The sequence below is a fragment of the Verticillium dahliae genome, genomic scaffold (assembly GCF_000150675.1).
Source record: "Verticillium dahliae VdLs.17 supercont1.5 genomic scaffold, whole genome shotgun sequence".
Classification (NCBI taxonomy): Eukaryota; Fungi; Ascomycota; class Sordariomycetes; order Glomerellales; family Plectosphaerellaceae; genus Verticillium; species Verticillium dahliae.
In genome coordinates this window covers 1,738,184-1,763,021 of record NW_009276938.1, presented here as the reverse complement: position 1 = coordinate 1,763,021, position 24,838 = coordinate 1,738,184, and the positions used below count along the sequence as shown (strand labels likewise).

Sequence of the window (24,838 nt, the reverse complement as noted above, 5' to 3'; positions counted from 1 at the left end):
ACGGCGATTGGAAGCATTCAAGCGTTGTAGCTTAAGAGGGACATCCAAGCTCCAAGCAGCCAAGGCACAATGAAGGCAACGGTGACCAGGGAAATAGGTGAGGAGGGGCTGGCAAACCCACCCACCCACCATCAGGGGTTCAAGGTACCTAGGTGGGTCGACTGCAGCTGAGGGGCAGGCACTGGCATGCTCTGGGTTACCTAGGTACCGTACCTACCTACTTTTACAGATACCTACTTACAGTACCGACCTACCTACCTACGTCACCCTGCAGAGACTCAACCCAGGTCCCGGCGCGGCTTAACTTTACATCCGGGAACTATAGCTTTCCAGGCACGTAGAGCGACTGGCCGGGGTTCCTACAGGACGTTTGCCAGGTACGTAGTACATGCCCATGTTAGATCGGTGCGCGACACACTTAGCAGTCTCCATATTTCCTTTAGCTTTCTCGCGTATCGTTGCTCTATTCCTGATGCACTGAATGCACCCTGATTTACCGATCGTAACTGTCCGTAAGTACTAGCAGACAGGCGCTAGGCCCAGGAACGACGTATCAATCAATCACATTGCGCCCAGAGCACTACAGTAGCCTTACCAAGGTCGTTATCAGCCGACATCCGGCTACGCCAGTCATAACATAGTCACTACAGGTGACCGCCAAAACGGCCAACATGCCCAATGTCGTGTGAGTTATCGGGGGTCACGACTCACAGCACTTACGTGGGCAAGCGGTCTTGGAAGGTGACGTGGACTTGGACTGAGAATCCTCGTTTGTCATATAAGCACTGCTTCTCGCCGGCAATAGCCTTAAACGCATAAGACTCTCCCAGAAAAACAGGGTGAAAATTTTCGACGAGATCCAGCGACCGTTCTAGAGCTGCGAATTCAGTGGGTTCGAGAGAGCCAAGCCGGAAGACCACGCTCTATCGACAGGGATGACTCACGACGAGAAAGAACCACGAGTCCCTTTCGTCTAGGTTCCAGTCAAGTTTGGTCACCGCCGGCATGCTCCATAGTCCCAATGCATATGCTATGTTGTTCTTGTTCTCGTTGGACAGCTGCCGAGCGAGCTAGGGCCCTGCAATCATCACAGTCGAGGAGCACCTGGACCGAACACTCTCATTCCAGGAACTCTGAACTGGCTTGACTGGCCACCGCGTCCAAGCGACCCCACTAAACAGACTCAATTGTCCCGACCACCTCAGCCCTGTCGACACGTTCCCCGCTGGTTTCGGTTGGTAGTGTAATCGGTGGCATTAAGCAGTATGTCTCGTCCCTAGCATGTACGGTTACTTACCGTAAGGTAGGTTGTGTTCGCTATCCAACCGAAAGAAAAGCAACTCCTTACAACCTAGGCAGTGGTGAAATAACCTTACTGAACTGCCAAGCTTGAGGATATTAACAACATCGTCATGGTCGTGCTAAGAGCTCTGTTCTGCGGGCGTGTCGAAGACTTGGACCCCTTCCCGTGCTGCGACTGAGAGAGCATCTCGTAGAACCTCTACTTTCGCTTCCTCTGAAGAGTGCACTTTAACCCCTAGGCTGCATCGATTTTCTTTCGTTTCCGGGCCCACTTGTAATTTTACGTACTCGTCGAAACGTGCCAAAGATTTATCTAGGACTTTTCCCAAGCAGGTTCTTGGCTTCGAGGCACGGCGCCACAGGTGTCCACCGCGTTCGTGTCCGATCCGTTACTGCCCGGCTCATCAATACCGGTGGAAGCCGCGGCCACCGAAGCCCTCTCCGGGTCTCCTTGCACGACGAAGAACCAGGACATCCCAACGGCCGCCACAGTGCCACGCGAAAAACCTATCGAGGTGGAGAAGCTGACCCGGTATGTCGGTTCAAGTTTGGGCTGGTAAATTTAAGGCCCCTGTTTCGGGCAATGTTAGTACACACCATGCAGGGAGGCCTAGTGCGTCCAGTTTACCCAATTCACGGCTCCAGCTCTGCCAGATGTCCGGCCTCAGCGCGGCGGAACTCACGACGTTGCCCATCAGTTGACAGGACGCCTGCGTACGTCAGCCCGTTCTGCAGGTCAATTGACCCGCGAGATTCTTTAGGGCCATATGCCTTCTACTCACGTTGGTAATGCCGATCGCCAAGCCGGCCGATGTTGTGCCCCTCGCTGCGCGGATCCGCTCTGCGTGCGTCGATCAGCCAAGTCATTACACTTTCGGAGCTTGGCCGAGTCATCGGCGCATAGCCCCAGTCACATGGCTACAGAGAGCGAGGAGCGGATGGGACAACGGGGGGTTCAAAGGGTTCACTCCATATCTGGCCAAATTATCGGGAAAAAGCTTTGCGACGCCGCCGTCGCGACCATGACAAAGACCTACTCAGCCACTGGATGCGAAACTGTGATGAGAAGAATACAGCATACTACCTGCGTCATTTCGACGCTGAGCCCAGCCACCCACGGACTCAGCTTCCCACGATGAACGATAGACATGTACGCTAGCGACATCAGAATGATGAAGACGAGGGTGAAAGGAGGCTGACCACCTGGGGTATGAGCGAAGCGCTCGACAACACAGACCCGGATACATAACAACCTACCATGATCATGGCTTGCGAAATGGCTGTTGGCGATGCCCAACTGATGCCGCTCATGAAGGATACACGTATGTTGTAGGGAAATTGGCCGTTTACACGCAACCAAAGTGCATTCGATGTACCCAAAAGGCTGCTGACAGTGCTAAAATGGTGCCGCAAACATAGGAAAATACCTACTGCGGCCTCAACACAAACAATTCAACCCACAGCTTTATTCGGCTTGCAATCCGCAACGGCACCTCATGCGTTGGGTACCAGAAACTTAGATGGTATCTTTCCAAGCCCTCTGGTCAGCGCAAAAGCGCATGTCATACGACTGAACTTACAGCATTCCTGGGTAGAAGCCTGTCTCTGCAAGTCCTAAGAAGAATCGACAAGCCAGCATGCCAAAGTAGTTTTGTCTTGGGCACTGACACTGACATGCTTATATGATACCCTTTAAACCAATGATGTTAGCCAGTATCTTCGTCATTGGGACTTCTATGTGGGCCACCCCTCCAGCCTCAGCACTGTCAAAGCCTTGGAATTGGTCCATTGAAATAGGTACTTAGGTGCCCGGTCTTGAATATAGATTTTGGTGTATGTTCTGAGGTGTTGTCGAAAGAGGTGTCCTGGTGCGGGGAACCACAATCGATCGTCATGTTGGAGATGAATGGCGTGCCCGGCCGATCCCGCTGGCCTAGGCTGACCGTCGTGCCCCTTACCATCATCGTCATGCATGATGTCGTGGTGTAAGATGCGGGGTGAGCCCGATGCTGAGAAGATACATTATAACATTCGACCAAGAAGACGCACACTGCAAGTCGAACCTCTAAACCATTCTATGTACTCCTCATCTTGTGCGAATATCTTCGATATGTCCGCGGCTGTCAAATCAAATGGTACTCTTGTCCTTCCGAAATGGAAGCGGCCAGAAAAGACAAAGAACAAATTGCCCTGGGCTGATATCAAGACCATTGATTTGCAGAAGTTCGACCTGCCTGGCGGCAAACAAGAACTTGCGGAGGAACTGCGAGACGCTGTGAGAATCCATCTCATATATCCTTCAAGTTGCTACTGACAGAGATCGTGAGAAAAGGTTCATTCAACAGGTTTCTTCAGCTTGATCAACACAGGCTTCAACCCAGAGGAAGTTCAGAGGCAGTATGACATTGCTAAAAGCTTTTTCGGCCTTGAAACAGTGGACAAAGGACAACCTGAATACCGGTGTGACTTTTCTCAAGGCAACTACTTTAGTTGGCGTGCTGCGCACGAAAAGACGATCATGGGAACCGACGTCCTAGACAATGCCGAATCCGTGAACATAGCCAAGTTCATTACACAATATGCCAAGGAACCATTTCATCCATTCTTCCATCCGTTCAAAGCCGAGATTGAGAGCTTTTCGAGGGTAAGTTCTGCCACAAAAGTTCAATTTTCACCATTGACATCCAGACTCAGAAGTCCCTCGACTTGGCCAGCAAGGTCTTGACTCTGTTCTCGATCATCCTTGAGTTGCCAGACGATTACTTCTCTTCCCGCCATGCTTACGAATCGCCCAGTGAAGACCATTTGCGGTATATGACTTATCATCCTCGGCCCCTTGAAGATGATGCGCGTGTTCAGAACACCTGGTCGCGAGCCCACACTGACTTAGGCTCTCTGACACTCTTGTGGAGTCAGGACGTTGCGGGCCTACAAATCAAGACCGTATCTGGTGAATGGCGGCATGTGCCGCCTGTTGACAACGGCATAGTATGCAATGTCGGCGACACGCTCGATTTCTGGTCTGCAGGATATCTCAAATCAACAACACATCGGGTTGTTCGTCCGCCTCAAGACCAGGCGCATCTCCATCGTCAAGGTCTTTTTTACTTCGTACGCCCGGGAGACGACGTTGACATTAAACCAGCACCATCGCCACTGTTGAAGAGGCTGGGTTTGATTGAGGATGACTACAAAGCCAGGGCGCCAGTCACAGGTCTTCAATATGTTAGAGAGAGAGTGAGAAGTTATCACAATCACAATGATTATGCAGATATGAAAGGACAAAAGTTCCGCATAGGAGACTTGGAAATCGAAGACGAAGCAGCATGACGACCATATGCAGTCTAGATATTGGAGGGATACAACATGGCGATTGGCCATTGCTAGATTGAGTCTGTTGTCTCGAAGATATCAAAATAGCAGCCCAAGGCTCCGCACAAAGATGTCTTTCCCCCTTTCGCCCTTCAGTCAGATGCAAATCCTGCTGGGCAGTCGCTACCGCATAGCTTTCTTTTTTTTTGTCTGGTAGCGAAAGTAGCAAAGGAACCATAAGTGTCCTATCAAATAACGTTCTCACGGTAAGTAGGTGTCGCACCATGGTTGTTCAGGCACCGGGATAAGTTGTGATGTGCTAAAGTTATCAGTATGACAACTCTCAACAGTGGTCGACTGTATCATGGACAAGCAACAAATAGCTGGGCATGAACTTTATATCAAGCGAAGTTGTTTCCAGTCCATTGTGTAACGGGGAAGCTTGATAATTCTTCACATGAAGCTGCAGAAGTGCATACTGAGAAGGATAATGAGAAGGATTATCTTCCTCCGTTCGGCGTTGTGTTGAGAGTGCTCGGATTGATCAGTGCCAGTGTCATTGTTTCTAAACACGACACGTGGTACTGGTGGGAGCAACACAGTATTCCATTCACCAGGACTGAGAAGAAAACAGCAAAATTGTTAAAGATTCAAGCATTAAAACATTCACTTTATCCATAGCGAACGGAAGGCTTGAATAATGGGTAATATACCATGTGTTTCCCTTCCCATTGCAAGATCTCAAGCACTTCCCAAAGAAACACTCAACAGACCCCAAGAAAATTTCAAGCCAGTCCACAAGCAAGAAGAAAAAATCGACCTTGGGATCTTACCCCGCCCGAGTCCGACCGAGTTCTTCCGCCAATATGCCGACCTACTCCGCGATGAAATGGACTTGCTGCCAATGCCAGCGACGTGCTTATAACACAGCACTTCACTATGGAAAAGCCCCCAACGTGCCGCGCTGCGGTCAAGCTGCCCTGCGCACACGAACGGTGCGATGATTGTACGACAAAGAAAGGTCTTTGGGCCTGTTGCCAGTGTAATCGCCGAATCAACAAAGCTTTGAATCCCACCTGTAGCGCTATGGTTAAACCCAAGGTGGCCGAGCTCTGTGGGCATTTGTGGTGCGCTGACTGCACCCCTTCGGCCCCTGACGTTGGCACAGAGAGGGGCGATCTCCTCCGGGAGATCACCAATTTTCGAAAAGCCACCGAAAACAAGGCTCTCAGGCAGTTTGCCCAACCTGTAGTCCAGTCTCGACGTGTGCGACCCGATGGCCGACATCCACTCCCTGATTGTCGACCTCCTCTGAAGGCAGCTCCTGCTATCCCGAGTTGCCCCAGAACTGAACTTCTCCCGCCGTGTCCGGCTGGTGCGCCCCTGCCCGATATGGCTGAACCTCGACCTAGAGGCCTTCCGACGTACCCAGCTTGTTTTCCATTCGGACCCCCTTGTATGTGGATCTGCTGCCATTGCCAGTCAGGCGGTAGTCCATGGACGGTTTGTCTCAAATGCGGGCATGGATGGTGCGCTGACCAATGCTTTCCGCGCAGAAATCATGAATGATGGATAACTCAGTCGTGGAGTCACATTGGTGCTGGCCATCAAAAAGATTACTGGTCTATGAGGGAGATCTTCCGGCAAGGTTCGGAAGGACAGAGTCTGAGCTGTGTTGTTGCAAGACGCTTTTCGAGAACGCCGCCGGTGCTGCAAGGTAAGTGAGGTAGATTACAGGCCTCAAAATGGAATTAGGATTAGATAAATGTAAGCTGGATGATACGCGAATTGCAGGTTCCCTAGCTATAATCGTCTGCCATTTTCATACGGCTCATTGCCGATTGTGACAATGTAGTAGGAAGACGTACAGTGGTGAGTGATGCATGGTCCGCCTGTCTGTTGCAGAATACATGAGTGCTAATCGCTCACGAAGCAAGATCCTGACGTGGCGCGGTCCCCCAATCTAGAATCTGGGCTAATCAAAAAAGACTGCACATTCCAATGATTCCAGCCAGCAGCATGAGAGACGCCGTGTGACGTCCGGCGGAGCTAGGTGTCTCTGTCGACGCGCTCGCCTCATCAGCTCCAGTTGTAGTGAGAATCGTCGTAGCCGCCCCGGAGCTGGGAGTTGCCGTTCCCGAGGTAGCACCTGATATCGAAGCGGTCTCTTCATCATCATCGCCCTCATCATCGCCGTCATTGTCCGAAGGCACCTCATCAACACCAGGGAGAGAGTCCCATGCAGGGTAGTCAACGCCAGGGCACTCGGCAGTGCACTCGTACGTCTTCTTGTATGCGGACTCGTCCTCCTTGTTGTCGGGATAAAACTGGACCATACAATCCCTGGCGCAAGCATATGCTTCGCAGGGAATGGTGTCCGAGTCACCGATGTTGAATCCTTCGAGCTCAGGCTTGCTCCATTCGCCTTTGCCACCGTTGAGAGTGAATTCGTTGCTGTACTGGAAACCAGACGGACCGTCGAGGCTCGGGTCCTCATTGAACTCCATGACGGAGATCATGACGTCGCTGCCATGAGGAACGACGGACGGCGGGATTGTCACCTTCACGCTCGTTTCGTCGATGGCCGTGGCGTTGACGAGGTAACAGGCCGGACCGGTGCCCCAGCCAGGAGGCGTTGTGGCGAGGTAGACACGGAACTTCTCGAAGCCAGCGTCGAAAGAGTCCGAGTCCTCGAGGTCGTTAACGATAGAGACCTCGACCTCCTTGCCTGCCTCGACAGTAGGCGCGATCCTAATCGAGGAGAATGCCACAACATTCGAAGCTGCAGTCAGGCCGATGGCCAGCTTGAGGTGAGAAGCAACCATGGTGAATGAGTGTCGTGAAAAGAACGTAGAAGTGACAGCGCAGATGCGATTACGAAAGTAATGAACGAATGGCAAACAATCTGAATGAAGATCAGGAATGAAAAAGAGGGAAGTCGACTGATTTTGCTACCTTTTCACTTCGTCGGCTAAGTCTGGGATTTCAGGCTGACGATGGGTGCCCCCCTTGAACCAGGCCGGCAATAACGGCGTAGCTAATGAAAAGGGGCCCAAATCCGTCTGTTCTAGAGCGGCGCCATCGAATCCTTCGGCGGTGATTGCTGTGTTTTGCCCGCACAACCCCTGTAGGTCTGTCTGCCCGAGCGGGAAAAAGGAAATCGAATAGCTCATTGGCTTTCCACAGCGACCAGAATTGTTCACTGGAGCAAAGCCCCCGTACCAGCCTACGGTACAACCCCTACCTATTCTTGTTACAGCTATTTGTGGTTGAGTCGACGGGCTAAAAGAGCAGGCGCCTTCATCATGATAATCGTGATAATTGTGGCCATGAAGGGAATGAATTGTGACACCTCACTCCTTGTTAGCAGGCATTATTTCGCGACCGAGATTGATCCTGAAAGGTCAACTGTTCGATGTGGATCTCAGTAGCATGTGAAAGATCGACTTTCACATCGTTAAATTTGAATCACTTGATTGAGGAAACAACGAACTCCGTCTTTTAACGCCAAGTCAGGCCGTAACGCCCCTATCTCCCACCTCAGCCCTCGTCGGCATCCATGCCATCGTGCCTCCTTTTCGAATCACCAACAAATTTGCCCTTCAGAACGGCTCCCTTCTTGCCGCGGTTCTCCATCAGGTGCTTCATCTCAATCCTCGCGTGCCTCTGTGCCTCCTCGACCCGTGCCTGGAACACCATGACTTCGTCCTTCTCCGTAGGAAATTCGTCGAGCTTCTTCCCCATGGACGCCTCGATGCGAAGCCAAATCTCGAGATCGTATTGCGTGACGAGACTGAGCGCGCGACCCGACTTGCCAGCACGAGCAGTACGACCGACACGATGAATATAAGTTTTACTATCCTGAGGAAGGTCGTAGTTGATGACGACATCAACATTGGGAATATCAAGACCACGAGCGGCGACGTCAGTAGCGACAAGGATGTCGCGAGAGCCAGCGCGGAACTTGTTGAGGGCTCCAAGACGGGCGGATTGAGAAAGCTGGCCATGCAGGGGAAGGGCGGAGAAGCCTAGGGTTCGAAGAAGGATGGCAAGGCGCTGTGTGTCGTGAACCTTACAGTCATTAGCCGGATTCTACCTTGAGCAACAGGCCAGAGCACATACTGTACGGAGGAAGACAATTGTGGTCTGCCCGATGAAGGAGTTGATGAGATGGACGCAGTAGACATCCTTCAGCGCATGTGGGATAAAAAGATAGTTCTGCAGCAGCGTCGAAACGACCTGGTATCCGTTGGACTGAACCGAGACACGGGCAGGATCCTTCAGACTGGCACGCTGGAGAGACTCAACCTTGGAGCTCATTGTTGCGGAGAACAGATAAGTGTGGCGTTCGCCTAAGCTATGGTCAGTCACAAGGTACCACCGATGGAGCAAACGCTACCTACGAGGAATGAACTTGAGAATCTTGTCGATTGAGGGGCCGAAGTCCATGTCGAGCAACTGAGGATACGAGTGAGCATATGAGGATGGCGGCCGTAGAGAGGGATTGAACCTACGCGATCCGCTTCATCGAGGACGAGATACTTGAGCGAGCCTGCATCGCATGTCAGAAGGTTACTTTGCAGCTGCAGACCAGAAAGACCTACGAAGAGAAAAACCCTTCGTCTTTTCGAGATGATCCAGCAGTCGACCCTGAGTCACGTCAGCATGGGAAATGAACGAGAGAGATCACACGGCCAAGAGGTGCATACCGGCGTTGCAACAACGACGTGAGGTTTCTTTCCCAGCGCGATGGCCTGTTGCACCATGTCCAGACCACCGACAATGACGGCGCATCGCAGGTTGATCAGGGAGCCGAGGGCCTCGAAGGTCTGCGCAATCTGGGCTGCCAGTTCACGAGTCGGGGCCATGACAACAGCGAAGAGGCCGGACGGCTTCTCGAGAAGAGCTTGTAGTACAGGCAGGGCGAAAGCAGCCGTCTTTCCCGAACCTGTCTCCGCGAGGCCAATGACATCGCGGCCTTCGAGAGCGAGAGGAATGCTCTTCTCCTGGATGGGGGTCGGGTGCTTGTAGCCGAGAGCTTCGGTGGCTTCGACGAGAGATTCGACGACACCCTGGATCCAGAGTTAGCAAGTTGCGATCAACCTTTCTTCTGATCAGTCAGAGCATACCAGGTCGGCGAAGCTCTTCTTGGCTACTGGCGCGTCATCTTGGTCCGCCGCCGCCTCGTCGGTCGTTGAGGCAGGCGGGGCGGGCTCGGGCGATTGTTCTTTTCTCGGCGCGGGCTTGGAAATGGCAGCAGCAGGCTTAACAGCAGCAGCCGCGCCGTGCTTGGTTTTTCGCCGCTTCTGTGAGTGAGCGTCGGTCATGTTGGGTGGTTATATCCTAACGAGTCTCATGACCAGCGGGGAAGCAAAAAGTCATCCAAGGTGACAAGCAGATCAATGTCAGAAGGCACTCTGGAATATTTTCAGCGGGGCTCCAAGGGTCATGAATGGGGGAACCCTGCAAAGAGCTTCCGATAACGCATTTTATGGGTCCTTATCGGAACAGGCCCCTCGAAAGTTTTTTGCAACACCGACCCATTGCCCTTCTCCTTCTACCAGCCTTGCAAAAGGGTTCATCACAGACAGCTCGTCTGTTGACTACCCTACACGAGTTTGATCGCCTGACGACACGCCAATCTTTACAATGGCGCGTCGCCGTACCAAGAAGAAGACCCATCTGGGCGCCAATAACCCCGAGACAGCCGCGCCGGGCCATGCTACCATCAGCGACCCCAAGTCCATGGTCATCCGTATCGGTGCGGGTGAGGTTGGCTCCAGCGTCTCCCAGCTGGCTGCCGACGTCCGCAAGGTCATGGAACCTGGAACCGCGTCACGCCTCAAGGAGCGTCGCTCCAACAAACTCAAGGACTACATCGTCATGGCTGGACCCCTTGGCGTCACCCATTTCCTCCTCTTCTCAAGGTCAGAGAGCGGCAACACCAACCTGCGCATCGGCCTTACGCCGCGCGGTCCGACAATGCACTTTCGCGTCGAACAGTATTCCCTCTGCAAGGATGTCCAGCGCGCGCAGAGGCATCCCAAAGGCTTTGGCAACGACGCTGTCACACCGCCTCTGGTGAGTCTTTCATCCCCTCTGCCCTTGCGCAGCATCAGCGCACCCCAGCTAATTGAGCCAGCTCGTCATGAACAACTTCTCCGCTCCTAACGCCACCTCCAAGTCGGCCGTTCCCAAGCACCTCGAATCCCTTGCCACGACCGTGTTCCAGTCCCTATTTCCCCCCATCAACCCGCAGTCGACCTCCCTCAAAACCATCCGCCGTGTCCTCCTATTGAACCGAGAGATCGACCCGGAGAATGAGGGCTGCTTCATCCTTAATTTCCGTCACTACGCCATCACAACACGCGCTACTGGCCTGTCCAAGCCGCTGAAGCGCCTCAACGCCGCCGAGAGGCTCGTGGCCGGCAAGACAGGCGGCACCCGCCAGAAGGGCGGCGTGCCCAATCTCGGCAAGCTTGAGGACATTGCCGATTACATGATTGGCGGCGATCACGGCAACGGCTACATGACGGATGGCGGCACGAGCGGCAGCGAAGTCGACACAGACGCCGAGATTGAGGTACTCGAACGGAACCCCAAGAAACTTTCTGCCGGCAAGCCCAAACCGGCGACGGCGGCGACTGCGGCCGACGATTTCGAGGACCAAGAAGACAACGACGAGGGCGTCGAGCGCCGTGCTGTTAAGCTTGTTGAGCTCGGGCCGAGGATGCGCCTGCGACTGACCAAGGTGGAGGAGGGTTTGTGCTCTGGCAAGCCGATGTGGCATGAATATGTGCAAAAGAGCCGCGCTGAGGAGCAGGAGCTCGATCAACGTTGGGAGAAGAGGAAAGCTGACAAAGAGGCCCGGCGCAAGGAGCAAAAAGCCAATATTGAGAGCAAGAAGGCGGCTAAGAAGGCCAATGGCGGGGCCGGAGGTGATGATGAGGATGAGGATGAGGACGAGGACATGGAAGATTATGATGACTACGAGTTTGATAGCGAGGGCCTCGAGGGTGATGGCGAGATGCAGGTCAACGAGAAGGCCGAGGAGAACGGCGAGTGGGAAGATGAGGAAGAGGAGATCGCCAACGGTTGATTACACCGTCTGGCATCGTGACATCGCTTCTCGTCTTCTCGTGTAGTCTATCTATTCTTTGAGCGTACCATCAAACCATCCGTTAATTTGTTGTCCTCGCCTCTCAATTCAAGATCTCGTGTTCGACAGAAGGCCTGAGCGAGCGCCGGACGTCTCCGAAGCCCGTCAACGCCTCCACATTATAAGCGGCGTTTGGACCACGCGATCCGCTACGAACCCCGACTCAAGCTGCAGTGCCTAGTCTTCGACTCCTGCGGTCAAGAAAACTTTCATCTCGAGTTTGAAAGAACCTGTCAGAGTCTGATAGGTTTGATAAAGACAATGTAACCCTAGGATCATGAGAGTCGCTCGAGTCTACCCACGCCAACCAACGGAAGGTGGAGACAGCTCATTGGCACTGTCGTGACTCAGAAACCAGCACCAATGGCAAAGGGGCCACCAAGCCGTATTCAGTACTAATTGTGACTCCTGGCCGAAGATAAGGTACATTTCAGCTCCTCTAAGCTATTTCGTGTCACATGTACACATTGAAATGTCTGAGAAATCCTGCACGAAGTAGGATACAGGCAATGAGCCCACAGACCACCTCTTGACCGTCATCGTAGCCTCGATCCTGTGATCCATGCCATCCATGCCATCCACAATCTGGGTCACGGCCCCTGCCAGTAAGTCATATGAAGATGCGATCCCGAGGGGTCAGCCAGCTTGCTCACAACAGAGCCTCAAGGTAGGTCTCCTACTGTGCTGAGCAGTAGTTAGCGGGACAAAGTGAAAGACATTCATCGACAGAAAAAGACACGTCGGAGCCTAATGCCGTCTCCCAATCAAGCCCGTCTATATATCATGCACCTTGAAATGTGCCAGCGTTGCAATCCATCGTAGCCTGCAGCGGCCAGCAAGCCCAGTAGCATCATCGCCTCCACTCAAAATCGTACGAAAGAGCCCGTGCCCCTAGGCAGGACAGCGAGCGCGAGAAAAAAAAAAAAGTGAGAACAGACAATCTGCTGCAGGGAAAAATCCATTCTCCATCCCTTTCCACCCAATAAGACGCCCACGACGCACCCCGCCCCACGGCAAGTAGCGGTGACGCTCCTCCCCTGCCCAACCCCACCACAGCTTAGCGCCAAAGTGCCACCTCCAAAATGCCATCTGGCACTGAACCCATCCAACCCAAGCCACTGCACCACCATCAAGCTCACTGGAGCCGCAGCACCATCCACCCCTAAGGTACCTTGCCAGGCTTACCCGCTTGCTTGCTTGCTTGTCTGCTCACTGGCTCGAAATCGCACTCGAATGCACGGACCACCGCACCCCCACCGGGTCGCTGGAAAAAGTTTCGGCGTCCAAGTCGAACGTCGTCTCTTCCTTCCTTCCTCTCTTTCCTGTAGCCAATTCTCAAAATTTCACAGACCAGACCCCCAAGTCAATAATTAACAACATTCTACCCCCCTTAACAGAACATACAAAACACAGAACTCTTCTCGAAAACCATGTCCGCCGTCGCTGAGCTGTGAACTCCCACTGGCGGGAGGCGTCCTCCCCGCTCCCATCCGGGGTACGGCGTCTCCTCCAGTCCACCAGCACATCGAGACATTCAACAACCCTCAGTTTTCGAAGAAAAGTTCCAGCCAGGCCTTCACTGCTTGGAGTCCGCCAAAAAGGACGACATCATATCCTGCGCACGCGCCTGCTACTAGACACACCAACACTATCGCGACCCTGCCCGACACGCCTGGGGCAACGCAAACCAACTACCTCAACCTCGACAAATCCCCCACCCCCACCCCTTCTCGCCCACGACTCCCATTTCCTCTCCCTCTCTTTCTCGGAAACAACTATACAAGAAATTTTCCTGCTTTCGATACACAACAGCTACTCGACAAGCGTTCAGTCTATTCACAACCTCTCATCCACCCCACTTCACCGCCCCTTAACAAAAACCCCCGCACTGCAAACCACAATCTTCAACTTGCACGCCTCGCCCCGCTCAAACCACAGTACCTTCCATCATGTCTCGCAATATTCGTCAAAAGTTCCCTTCCGGCCCCCGCAAGGTCGCCCGGCGTCGCAGTTCAGTCACCTCTTCCTCCTCCTTCGACCTTTCAGACGAAGATGGTGGCTACTCTGCCGTCGAGGACATCAGCGACTCTGAGGATAACGATGAGGAGGATGTTGATGCGGCTGAGGAGGAGCATATCATCACTCGTGTGCTGCACCCCAGCAACGCCAGTTCCCCTCGGCCACAAAGTCCGCAAGCAGTGGTGGTACCAGCAAGTGTAGATCCAGAAGAAGAGGATGACGAGGATGAAGACGACGAGGAAGACGAGGACGATGAGAATGCAGACGCTGATGTGGATGACGGCGGTAGCTGGGACGGTATCGTTTCTGAGGTTGATGAAACTGTCAGCTCTGACAACCATGCGACACCGCACCGCGCCGCCCATGAGCGCCACGTCCGCTTCGTCGACGTGCCCTCGAGTGATTCGGACTCGACTGAGACTGAGGATGACCACGCCGACTTCTTCCCAGACCTTTTTGTCGACCAAAACACACTAGACCCGTCCTTCCGCCGCGAGATCGAGCAGGATGACGACGACAACAGCTCCTCCCATTCTGGCTCCTACTGGGACTTCCATGGCGTGTACGAGTACAACGCTAGTGCTGACTCGGAGGTCGAAGCGATCATCCAGGAACTGGAAGATGACAACACCCCGGTCGCCACACCCTTCCCTCTTCAAGATGCCCCAGAGATCCTTGAGCAAGCTGCTAGAGCAGTTGTCGAGGAGGAGCTGGAATTGGACGGCTATGAGAGTGAGTTCTTTCTCATAACAGTGTCCCAGCAGCCCAGTATGCTAATGTTAGCACTCCAGCGGATGGTGACACAACCGAAGAAGACGATGATGTTCCCATCCCTCCTGTGCGGCGCAAGCAGCGTCGGCCATCACCCGTGGACCAGTCGGATGAGTCTGACACAGGTGAGCCAATTAAAGGACGCCGTGGTCAGCCGCGAGTCGGGCGCTTTAATTTGGACAGCTCGGATAGGAAACCGATTGCGGTTGTAAACCCCATTTCGAGGAAGATGATGATCTTCACTCCACATCGTCGTCGACACCTTGACCTATCTCCAGAGCAGTTTAATCTGCCCGCGTACGGTGTGCAGTCTTCGCCCATGCTGGGGAGCTCCGCGCACATTATGATGAGCGCCATGTTTTCTTCAAACGCTGGTTTTGGGGACTTGATGAACACCCAGGCCATGGGGCCTGCAGAGGCCTTCTTCCCTTTCCCCTCCGAGCCCAACACAGCGGACGAAAGTTCAGACATGGGGCCAGAAGGCGAAGACGAAGCCGAGAGGAGCTTGGACATCGACGACTTCATCACATTCGATGCTGGATCGCACGCCGACGATGATGATGACGATGATTGGTGTCGAAGCGATGCTTTGGCCTCGACCCCTGCCCGACCCACAACCGCCTCAAGCGAGGGCGATTTGTTGTCGCATGTCAATGCCAGCAATGTCGGCGCTTTCCGTCGGGACCAAATCAATCAGCGTCTCATTCTGAGTGAGAAGGCGACCCAAGATTCCTTGGCATTCAGCAGCCCGTACAATTACACAGCACTGAGAGGCATCAAATCGGACCGTTTCGAGACGGCGGCGGCTCCGTTGACGCCCATGCGACGCCAAAAACGTCAGATGCAAGATATGTCGCGCAGCCCCTTGGAGACTGCGTCTCAGAAGCGGAAGGCTTCGAACGAACATGGACTTGGCCACAAAAGACATCGGAGTATATCCGATGTGAATCAATTGCGCATATGATGGGGACAGCCGAACAGGCAGCGTTGAGGAGAAGGTGGAAAAACGAATGAGGATGGCGTGGTCTGGTGGCGTCCTGACGGTCGACATCGGCCATCCCTGGCCTCAAGCTTGCTTTCGCTTTGCTTGTGTTTTGGCAGAAGCGACAGGCTCATCTGTTATTGTTTCATTTGTTCGAGCGTGCTGCTGATGGGTGCACCTGGTAATTATGGTGGCATTGGAGCACCAGCACGCCATGAGGGTTGATATCCTCAGGCGGGTAGACCGGAACACGTCGAACGTCAGATAGTTCAACCCCTTATCATGTATCTCTGGGATGCGCTGAGAGAACCCTGACCAACGTGACTTTGAGTAGAATGAACATCGCAATTCCGCAACGCGGTTAATCTGTCGAATGTCGAGATCCGTCTCGCAAAAGCCAAATTTACGCCACCATGACTGCGTCGTTTCAATAGTACCTTGACGGGAAGAAACCCTTGATTCCGTATGCATGAAATTTTGAGCTGCCTCTTCTGAAAATGCCCGCCGAATCCAAAAAGAAGTACTTGGAGTGATGATGCTTAGTAAGAGCTTGTGGCAAACTTTCGGTGATGTAGGTGGTCGGAAGAACGCTTGCAAGGTATGCTCCAGACACTGCACGTAGATTGTTGTCCAGCCGATGAACGTCTCACCGCAGAAGAGCTTCCAAAGTCTAGGTCATCGAAGACCGTGAAATGACAGAAAGGCACATCGGCTTTCCGGGTGACCATGCGTGAAATTCGCCAGGTCAGTGTTATGGTTGTATGGCTGACCTCAGTCCATCGGAAGCGAAGGGAGATCCGACTTGCACACCTGGATAGGCGAAGTATGAGCGGACGATCTGGTGCTGACGGACATGAGAGGGGCAACAGCCAAGCAGATTGATGGTCCGCTGGAGAGGCAAGTCTGGGTAATGCAGATGATAGGCAGCTGATCAGTGGTGCGGAGACAGAGCCAGGCCCATACACTATGTTCAACTGGCCATGTCCACTTGGGACAAAAGAAGGTTCTTGTGTTATGGTGAAAACGAATAAGCAAAGTGTCAGAGGTTAGCATGAGTCGACCACTTAGCGAAGACACGACGCTGTCAGTTGCAAAGGAGAACAGTGTATCGGCCTTGCCAACCATCGAATCGGCTCGAATGGCAGTTGAATGAGCAGTCGTTAGGATACTTCGAAGAGCCTTGACAACTCCTAACGCTTGACAAAGGCTCGGTCAGGATCTCCACAGAGAAAAGGGGCAGAGTTCTGTCCAGGTGGTCGAGGTCACTACGCTGGCACCCCGTGTGGTGCCAGAACATCGGCTCAAAATTCGACATGTAGGGCGGGGTCTCTTATGATGATTGTGCTCATGGTTAAAATAAAGAGCGCAAGATGTGACTATCAGCATGTTAACGCTAACGTGGCAGCAGGTTGGCAGTTGAAGTGAGAGGAGGGCTGCAGCAAGCCTGAAGGCAAAGCTTCTGAGCTGCATGGGCATGAATGTACTGGCATGCGGTTACGTTGCCGGTCAAGGCCGACGAGCCTAATAGCAGCCATGAAGGGTAATGCGTGTTGGGCTTGGGGGGCGAAATCGGCGAAGAAAGATATGGTCGGTTATGTGGAAATCAGAGGTGGAGTGTAGATGCTGAGTAGGTAGGTAATTGACTATTCGTTATAGGTTACTAAGCTTACTAGTCACAGCACAGTAAGGTAGTAAATATTTATTGACTGACGGAGCCATTTACCTCCTTTCTTGTGAATTTATACCACGTCTTCGTCAAATGCCCTGCTAGGCGTCGACAAGTAGCATCTTAGTTAGTTTGTGTCACCTACTAGTAGTGTGGCCAAAATTAGCCAACCGCAAACATGATCACCGGCTCAACTAGATCCTTTGAAGACTGTCAAATGGGCTGTTGACTTATCTGCGCGTGATATTTCATGTACAAAACTCCGTGGGTATTACATTCCTTTCCTACGTCAACGCCGAACCGACACTGAGATTCTACGGCAGAACGCGGTTAACGTACAAGGTACAGTCACTAGAAGCAATTTTGACGACCCGAAACAATGAGGGCAGCGTCTTTCCCTTTGACAAAACCCTGGGGCAAGTATAAGCTGTGCTGCAACTATAGCAGCGTCAACTCGGCTGTATATCGTCTTGTTAATTTCATTTGCAATGTGATTGCGCGTTGTGCGACTTCTATGAATACCTTAGTGATTGACGATGCTCTATGATGATCTGGCTGGCTGTTGTGATCGTAATGGTGCTGGGACTTCAAGCGGCTTCCACGCCTGTGTGGCCAGGCCGTAGTGTGAAACAACAATAATCAAAGGCTGGTCTTATAGTCATTGCTTATAGCCTGGACTCAAGGGTTCGAGATACAAGGGGTTACAAGCATGTTAGCGCTTATTTATAAATTTGTCCATCACTCACATACAGCTTACCTTCATCGTCTAACTCCCCCGCCCTTTTCATTTTGCGGCAACAGCGAAGACCTTTTCCACCCATAATCTGATTTCCACAGCGACACAGTCGAGTCATTCAAATCGGCAATTCCATGACAAGATTCTCACCGATTGACCTGGCAGCGGCCTGCCCAGAACCTCGTTGCCCGGGGGACTTAAAGTCAACTCGTATGTCCCGTGACGCCTTGCGACATATCACAGAACACGACAACAGCCACGACTACCCTTACTGTTGGGGCTATACTATCTTCCGCACTTTATATACGCCCGGTTCCGATGAGGCCATCGCAAACGCCATTGAGCGGCTAGCTGTCTATGCGAAGAATTTCACTCAGGAACACCAAATTTATCCAAGGGTGCCGGGAGCTGCGGTGGCATTCGACATCCGCCCGAATGAAGAGCTCTGGAGCCGCTACTATAGTGAGCTGGTACAGGACGGGCAGATCTGCGGGTTCCCCTGCGGAGTCGCCAAGCAGGGGGTCGGTTAGGGGCAAAGGGCTACGAGAAACGTATATATAGGCTGCGGAGGGCCCTCCAGACTGCGGAGGGCCAGAATTCAGATGTATTCCGACCCCCTACCTATCTTCTATCTGCTGCGGACCACGTGTGGATGACCTATTCACTCTGCTCTAACCAACGCTCTGACAAGTGCAGACTTTAATTACCTAATTTGTCAACGTTCTCTGCCGCGAATGAAGTACGCGGCCAAGTACTCCCATTTTGCCCTGCGTGCTTATTATCGCAGCCCCCGAGGCAGCCTGCTTTTGAGGGGCGCAGTGAATCGCGACAGGAGAAGAAATTTAGCAAAGTCGGGAAGGCCAATCAAGCAAAAATGGAGGAAATAACAAGTTCGATGTCATCTACGGGGGGATCTTTGACGCCGTTTATTGTTTCGTTCATGAATGGAGTATCAGCAGTTTTAGGTTTATCGACAAGACTGACTACCCGACAACCGGCATTGCCTTCGATACTGCATGGGCAACGCGGAGACGAGTGAAGACAGGTCAGGCTGTTCATTGTGCCTTGCCTTGTGATGAGCAGCTTTGAGCCAAAAGCTCAAAATGTTGGTCGCGTTTGCTGCCCATCGCGTCATCCACTTCGTCCACGACACGCAAGCCAATCTGTCCAGCAGACGACATCGACCCTTATTTCACATCGCGAGGAAGTCGCACGCTGCGGATCCGGCGGTTCATTCTATTCTCGAAGCCCACAGGCCGCAAACTGAACCAGGTCGCGGCGCATGCAGACAGGGGTCCTTTTCATCACCTACCGTACAGTGACCCCTGAATGCCACGAATCAGCATTAAATAGCTGCCGCAAGCCGGCAGCAGAACCCGAGGCCAAGGGGATCACCATGCATAGGCGTGTGGATGTTACTGTTGGTGAGAAGATTTCTCTTCACATCATTGTGAGTGATGATAGATGCCGCTGTCCAAATCCCATCGCCATACATGTAGGTGCAGGCCCTGTTGCTCGGCCCATTGCGGGCGCCATGGGTATGCTCCCAAGGCTCCTTGAAGACAAACCATCGTAAGGGGCAAGGCTGGCTGGTGAGCAAGTTTGATTCCACAGTACCCTACCGGGAGGATGCCCCGGCGATCTGTCCTGGTCAAGGGGGCCCCTGCAGTGATGGACTGACTAGGACGTATACGGCACAGGCGCCGCCACAGCGTGCTAGAAACGGCATTTGATCGGCAGATGGCAAGCGATGGCCAAGCGAGAGGCTCGTTGGTGGAGCACACCTCTTTTGGACGACAGGCGCTGGACCACCCGCCAGGGTTTTGATCAGGTAAGTACAGCCGCTCATTCCCTGGCGACCACCATGACCAACCGCCCAACGCGCATTGTGCCACCGCCGACAAGGGTCAGACATTGTTGGTCGGAAATGTGGTGTATCTGGCAAAAGTTTGACGATGGTGCATATGCTGATGGGTCGACGACACAAATTGTCGTGTCGTGAAGCAGGGCCTTGATGGCTGCAGGATGAAGTTGGGATGCCTACAAATACCTCGGAAGGTAGGTAGGTACTTCAGGTGAGGTACCTAGGGACGATCAGCCCGAGCTGTCGGCCCTTCCTCAGGGTCGTCATTAACGTCTTACATTTCTGCGGTGCACTCAGGGGCAGCATTGCATAAACGTTCTCCGTCTGCACTGCACGCCACCTGTCATTCGTGGCTTCCAGTTGTTCGCCCTCTCAGCTTGACCTGCCTTCCCGACCTTGTACCCCGCGCAGCGACATTGTTACGCCTCTGCCTGGGAACGCCCGATAATGGCACCACCAGATCCTCCGACACAACGATGCTCCGATGATCCCGTCCTCATCATCGGCGCTGGAATCAGTGGCTTACTTCTTGCTCAGCATCTCCTTCATCGCTCCGTGCCCTTCCGCATCTTTGACCGCGATGCCGATTTCACGACTCGTGGAGTTGGTTGGGGCTTGACCTTGCACTGGTCTCTCCCCGCCATTCGCACGCTTCTCCCCGACAAGTTGGTTCAGCGTTTGCCAGAGACATATGTCGACCGTGAAGCGGTCGAGCGTGGAGAGACATCCAGGTTTCCTCTCTACGACCTGGCCACAGCTAAACTCGAAGCCGCCACACCGCCTGCCACCGAGGCCCAGCGCATTCGCGTCACCCGTGAACGTCTACGCCAGCTGATCGCCGAGGACATCCCGATCGAATGGTCAAGGGCGTTCTCCTCCTTTGAGGAACAGGGCGAGCGCGTCATTGTCAAGTTTGACGATGGTTCAGAGGCCACTGGTCGCATCGTCGTTGGTTGTGATGGCAGCACCTCCCGCGTCCGCCGCGCCGTGTTCCCTGAGCAATACAAAGGATACCACCTTCCAATCCGCGTTCTCGGTTTCACAGCCAAATATACAGCGCAAGAGATTGCTCCTATGAAGACGCTCGACCCCTTCTTCCTCCAGGCCACCTCGTCTCAAGACAACAACTTCATGTACTTCAGCAGTACGTATACCTCGTCACATGCCCAGCACCGCATGCCCCCCTGTTCCTTGCAATTTGGCGCAACCCCCCCCCTGTGGGCCTGCTGCACTCTCCAGGGGTCCCCGAAACTAACAAACTTCTACATGTAGTACTCGACGCCCCGGGAAACACACCCCAGTCCAACAAGGCAAACTCTGTATCCATGTACACCGGCCAGGTTGTGGTGTCCTGGCCCTACCAACCGGGTTTTCAGTCCCGCGACTCCCCCCTCGATTTTCCCGAGAACGAAGATGCCAAGCGAGCCCTCATCGGCTCCTTCGCCCAATCATGGGCGGAGCCGTTCCGTTCCATCGCCATGGGCGTTGCAGCCAGCGCCGAGGTCAAGCAGCTTGAGCTTCAGGACTATGTCCCTGGTGAGGGTCTGCGGAGCGCGGGCCGAGTAGTGCTCATGGGTGATGCCTTCCACGCCATGACCATGTGTAAGTCATCGCATTATTCTGTGACTGTCTTGGGTGATGCGATCCGATGCTAATGGGAACTTGAAATGAATCAGACAGGGGTGAGGGTGCAAACCACGCAGTTCTGGATGTGCTCGACTTCTCAGAGAAGGTAAGTCCGTGCCTCGAAGCTGGCGAGGGGAACCTGCGGGCTGTGTTAGATGCGTATGAGGATGGAGTAGTCAAAAGAGTGAGACCGGCTGTGCTGGCTGCTCGAAGAGCTTGCCTTGATGCACATGAGTGGACCAGGATCACGCCTACGAGCCCTCTATTGACGAGGAGGGAGGCCTTCATGCACTACGAGGAAACTGAACCTTGGGAGGCATGATAAGGTGCCATGCCCATATCTACACTGCATCACGTTTGATTCACAAGGTACTGATGTGTACTGCTCCTCATTTCTGAAAGGATCTACAAGTTTGTTTTCTATGGCTACTGTAAGATGAACGATCTTCATCGTGCATGCGAGTTCCCGAGTCGTGGACAAATACAGCGATCTACACCATCTCAAACAAGGGCCAGTCATATCTATCCACACCATCTAGAGATCTAAGCGGCCCGCCGCTTTGCTAGATGACGATGTTGCCGCCGCGTTATCGTCTACCTGAACAGAATACGTCATGGATTTGACAATGGAGTGATCCGGCAGTGTCGAGAGAATGTTCTCTTCGCTGTTGCTCCTATCATTCGCCGAGACAAACGCGCTCTTGTCGCGCCCGACGTCGCTGAGCTTGTAACGGTCGCCGCTTTTGCCTCCAAGGACATGCGATCCCGAACGGCCATACCCGCTGGTAGGTTTTGAGCGGTAACTACGGGCCTTCTTAACAAAGACGGGCGCGAGGAAGGGCAATGAGGAGACGACATTCTGAGACTGGTAAGCCACTGCCCCTAAGTTCTATCACAAGGCTTGGCGCAAAGACTTACGCCGACATTGAATTCAATCGTGCCCCAGAGGACGAGCATGGTGGAGTTTCCGTCGCCGAACTGGATCCGATCGATCTGGGTATATCTCATGACGGAGCAGATGGTGGTGAAAATGCCGAGGATAAAGACGACAATCAGGCCCAGCTTCTTCTCGAGCTTAATATTGAGCTTCAATAACACCGGAATTGGTAGTAATGTGACGATGATATCTGAAACAATCGTGACAACGGCGTAGCCCGTAAACGACGGGCCTGGAGGGAGGCAGACGCCTGCCTTGAGCGGATTCCATGACTTATCAACCTGTGAGCTTGAGGTTAGCGAGTCGACAACATGACGAACTATTTTATATGGCTTGTCATACCGGATCACAGGCAAAGATGAGAGCGAGAGTGCATCCCAAGTGGCTGCAGAATACAAATCCAATGGTGGCCCAGACCACTTTACGATATGTCTTGTGGTCTGTGCCTTGGAGAAGTCGAAGGTAACTTATCAGAAGAGCAATCTTGAAGAAGCTGATGCCGAGTTGGTAAAAAGGCCGGCCTGCATAGTTGACTCTGGTATATGTGATAAGGTTGGCTTTTGGTCGAAGGAGAACTGGCAGCCCTAAACCGTACCGAGTTTCTACACATGTAAGCCACGGGAGGACTCAGCCGAGAGGGGTGATATTGACGTACGAGCCACTGTCAAGATGGAGTAGACCAAGGCAAACAACATCGAAAGCCCAGCAAAGTAATCATCGGCCGCGAGCCCGCGCGCCTTGTGACGAATAAACAACCTTGATGACACCACGGTGATGGACATGAACGACAGCGCCACGCAGAGCCCGATGATCAGAGGCCACTGCGAGATGGCCTCAACCTCGGGCGACGCGTTTCGCACCCATCCCATAGTCCCGGCTGTCTGCTCCAGAAGTCTCGTTGAAATCGAATGAGTTCGGTTCAGGTCGCAAAGCAGTAGGTCGAAGTTCGCCGCACCAAGTGCCGTCGAAATATTCCAGAACGTCCAACGTCACTTGTGCTCGGGTCTCACAGACGACAAGCAATACGCAAGGAACGTGAGTGGAACATCCCCATGCTTTAAACAATATACCCTCGCGCCCAAAACCTTCTCGCGGCCCAGTCCTCTTGTCCGTCCGATGATCCCACAGCTTTTAATGTCGAACCAGTGCAGGTGTCTCACCACCAGCAAGGGATCGGCAAGGATAGTGCGCGAAAAGAATGAACCAGTAACCAAGCCCGTCACCTTCCTCATGCTTGCGTCTATCCATGTTGACCCGTGGGTCGCCGAAGCTTTGTCAGGGTCGAGTCGAATTGCATGAGGCAGAATAGATAGCTCTGGCATCTCCCAGAGCCGGGGACACTGCCCGTGCCTCAGGGACGATACCGTCCAGCTACCTCTTTCGCCAGTTCGCCGGCCCTGGCACATCTCGAGCGAAATTTGAGACAGACCACTGCCAGACTGGGAAGAATAATGTAACCTTCGCCAAGGGGCCAAGCTTCCTCTGCGCAGGCCTGGAGAGGGTGCGGCGCAATTGGCGAAGTTCCAAAGGCGCCACCTGTGCCGCGGGCGAAGATGTTTGCTTCGGTGTTTGCTTCAATGATTGCTACAGTACACCTCATTAGCTTCACATAAAACGTCCAGGGTACCAGGGCATCTGAACTCATCCAGCGAATAGGCCGACGAAAGGTCTCGCCTGGCAATCATGCCACCGTTGCCCATTTTGTGGCTTGCTCCATGGTTCGCTAGGGTCGAGCTCTTCGAATACGACGTCGAGATTCCCCTCAACCCCCTGGTCCCATCCCGCTTCCACCCGGACGATCTGGCGGTTCACCCACCCTCTCCCTTGACTGTCTGCCGCGAGTACCCTGGTCCCTGCAGCACGGCACAGCTGCCGCGACGTGGTAGAGCATGCATACTGCAGGTTTTTTACTTCGTCTAACGAACTAAGCTGCAGGCTCCTTCGATTCGGTTTCGTTCTTGCTTGGTAGTGCAATCCAGAACACCAAGGGTAGTCTGCCCGTTGGCTCGCATCTTGTCTTGATAACCTGACCTTCCCCTGTCGGTTGGATTTTTGGGGCAAGCCGCAGCAGTTGAACCTTGCCACAGTCCTGCATGATGCAGCTATTCATTCGGATATTGTACAAAGATTGTCAGCTTGGCGGACCAGGTTCAGTTCGGTGTTCATAGGGTCCTCATATTGGCCACTTTGGCGGTTTTGCTCTTAGCCTTTGTCGCATCTGTCCCATGCAACCTCATATAACCAGCGCGAAAGGTTCGATTACTCGTCTCAAGTGACTCGGCAACCCAGCTTCCACCTTCACCTTCAGCTGCCCGCTCATCATCTTTATTCTGACTTGCTTTTTCTGGTTCGCCCCGTTGGCATTCGCGCGTGGTCTCGTCTACGTCAGCTTCTCCCTGGTGCTGTCGATCATTGTTCGTGTCTGAGACCATTCCCCTGTGAACAGTACTGGAAAGCTCGCACT

At 53.3% G+C, this 24,838-nt stretch overlaps 9 protein-coding genes across 9 annotated transcripts; 5 read left to right on the top strand and 4 right to left on the bottom strand.

Moving 5' to 3' along the window:
* Nucleotides 1-1,615: 1,615 nt before the first annotated feature.
* VDAG_03546 (uncharacterized protein) lies at nt 1,616-3,276 on the bottom strand (the record flags this gene model as incomplete). Its single annotated transcript, XM_009657411.1, has 5 exons — nt 1,616-1,809; nt 2,085-2,143; nt 2,340-2,555; nt 2,883-2,916; nt 3,261-3,276. The coding sequence occupies 5 exons, from the start codon at nt 3,274-3,276 to the stop codon at nt 1,616-1,618; spliced, it is 519 nt and encodes a 172-aa protein (XP_009655706.1).
* Nucleotides 3,277-3,412: 136 nt separating this feature from the next.
* VDAG_03545 (flavonol synthase) lies at nt 3,413-4,632 on the top strand (the record flags this gene model as incomplete). Its single annotated transcript, XM_009657410.1, has 3 exons — nt 3,413-3,577; nt 3,635-3,946; nt 3,997-4,632. 3 exons carry the CDS (start codon nt 3,413-3,415, stop codon nt 4,630-4,632), a joined length of 1,113 nt encoding a protein of 370 aa, XP_009655705.1.
* Nucleotides 4,633-6,593: 1,961 nt separating this feature from the next.
* VDAG_03544 (uncharacterized protein) lies at nt 6,594-7,439 on the bottom strand (the record flags this gene model as incomplete). Its single annotated transcript, XM_009657409.1, has 1 exon — nt 6,594-7,439. One exon carries the CDS (start codon nt 7,437-7,439, stop codon nt 6,594-6,596), a length of 846 nt encoding a protein of 281 aa, XP_009655704.1.
* A 632-nt stretch (nt 7,440-8,071) lies between these two features.
* On the bottom strand, nt 8,072-9,948 carry VDAG_03543 (ATP-dependent rRNA helicase rrp-3). Its single transcript, XM_009657408.1, has 7 exons — nt 9,744-9,948; nt 9,324-9,686; nt 9,219-9,264; nt 9,129-9,166; nt 9,018-9,072; nt 8,737-8,966; nt 8,072-8,685 (listed from the first exon to the last, which is right to left on the bottom strand). Exons 1-7 carry the CDS (start codon nt 9,939-9,941, stop codon nt 8,155-8,157), a joined length of 1,461 nt encoding a protein of 486 aa, XP_009655703.1. The 5' UTR covers nt 9,942-9,948; the 3' UTR covers nt 8,072-8,154.
* Nucleotides 9,949-10,263: 315 nt separating this feature from the next.
* Nucleotides 10,264-11,713, top strand: VDAG_03542 (ribosome biogenesis protein SSF1; the record flags this gene model as incomplete). Its single annotated transcript, XM_009657407.1, has 2 exons — nt 10,264-10,695; nt 10,757-11,713. The coding sequence occupies 2 exons, from the start codon at nt 10,264-10,266 to the stop codon at nt 11,711-11,713; spliced, it is 1,389 nt and encodes a 462-aa protein (XP_009655702.1).
* Nucleotides 11,714-13,722: 2,009 nt separating this feature from the next.
* Nucleotides 13,723-15,527, top strand: VDAG_03541 (uncharacterized protein; the record flags this gene model as incomplete). Its single annotated transcript, XM_009657406.1, has 2 exons — nt 13,723-14,524; nt 14,584-15,527. 2 exons carry the CDS (start codon nt 13,723-13,725, stop codon nt 15,525-15,527), a joined length of 1,746 nt encoding a protein of 581 aa, XP_009655701.1.
* A 2,632-nt stretch (nt 15,528-18,159) lies between these two features.
* VDAG_03540 (uncharacterized protein) lies at nt 18,160-18,477 on the top strand (the record flags this gene model as incomplete). Its single annotated transcript, XM_009657405.1, has 1 exon — nt 18,160-18,477. The coding sequence occupies one exon, from the start codon at nt 18,160-18,162 to the stop codon at nt 18,475-18,477; it is 318 nt and encodes a 105-aa protein (XP_009655700.1).
* Nucleotides 18,478-20,258: 1,781 nt separating this feature from the next.
* On the top strand, nt 20,259-21,743 carry VDAG_03539 (FAD binding domain-containing protein; the record flags this gene model as incomplete). Its single annotated transcript, XM_009657404.1, has 4 exons — nt 20,259-20,955; nt 21,084-21,413; nt 21,488-21,543; nt 21,681-21,743. The coding sequence occupies 4 exons, from the start codon at nt 20,259-20,261 to the stop codon at nt 21,741-21,743; spliced, it is 1,146 nt and encodes a 381-aa protein (XP_009655699.1).
* Nucleotides 21,744-21,832: 89 nt separating this feature from the next.
* Nucleotides 21,833-23,448, bottom strand: VDAG_03538 (uncharacterized protein). Its single transcript, XM_009657403.1, has 4 exons — nt 23,030-23,448; nt 22,717-22,976; nt 22,356-22,655; nt 21,833-22,296 (listed from the first exon to the last, which is right to left on the bottom strand). Exons 1-4 carry the CDS (start codon nt 23,241-23,243, stop codon nt 21,973-21,975), a joined length of 1,098 nt encoding a protein of 365 aa, XP_009655698.1. The 5' UTR covers nt 23,244-23,448; the 3' UTR covers nt 21,833-21,972.
* Nucleotides 23,449-24,838: the final 1,390 nt, after the last annotated feature.

Excerpts from the sequence above, each read along its gene's own strand:
- VDAG_03543 (XM_009657408.1), bottom strand. The coding sequence starts at position 9,941 with ATGACCGACGCTCACTCACAGAAGCGGCGAAAAACCAAGCACGGCGCG. Across the intron at positions 9,167-9,218 it reads GACGAAGGGTTTTTCTCTTC|GCTCGCTCAAGTATCTCGTC; the intron begins GTAGGTCTTTCT and ends CATGCGATGCAG. Across the intron at positions 8,686-8,736 it reads CAATTGTCTTCCTCCGTACA|GTTCACGACACACAGCGCCT; the intron begins GTATGTGCTCTG and ends AATGACTGTAAG.
- VDAG_03538 (XM_009657403.1), bottom strand. The coding sequence starts at position 23,243 with ATGGGATGGGTGCGAAACGCGTCGCCCGAGGTTGAGGCCATCTCGCAG. Across the intron at positions 22,977-23,029 it reads CTCCATCTTGACAGTGGCTC|AAACTCGGTACGGTTTAGGG; the intron begins GTACGTCAATAT and ends TTACATGTGTAG. Across the intron at positions 22,297-22,355 it reads CGATTGAATTCAATGTCGGC|AATGTCGTCTCCTCATTGCC; the intron begins GTAAGTCTTTGC and ends TACCAGTCTCAG.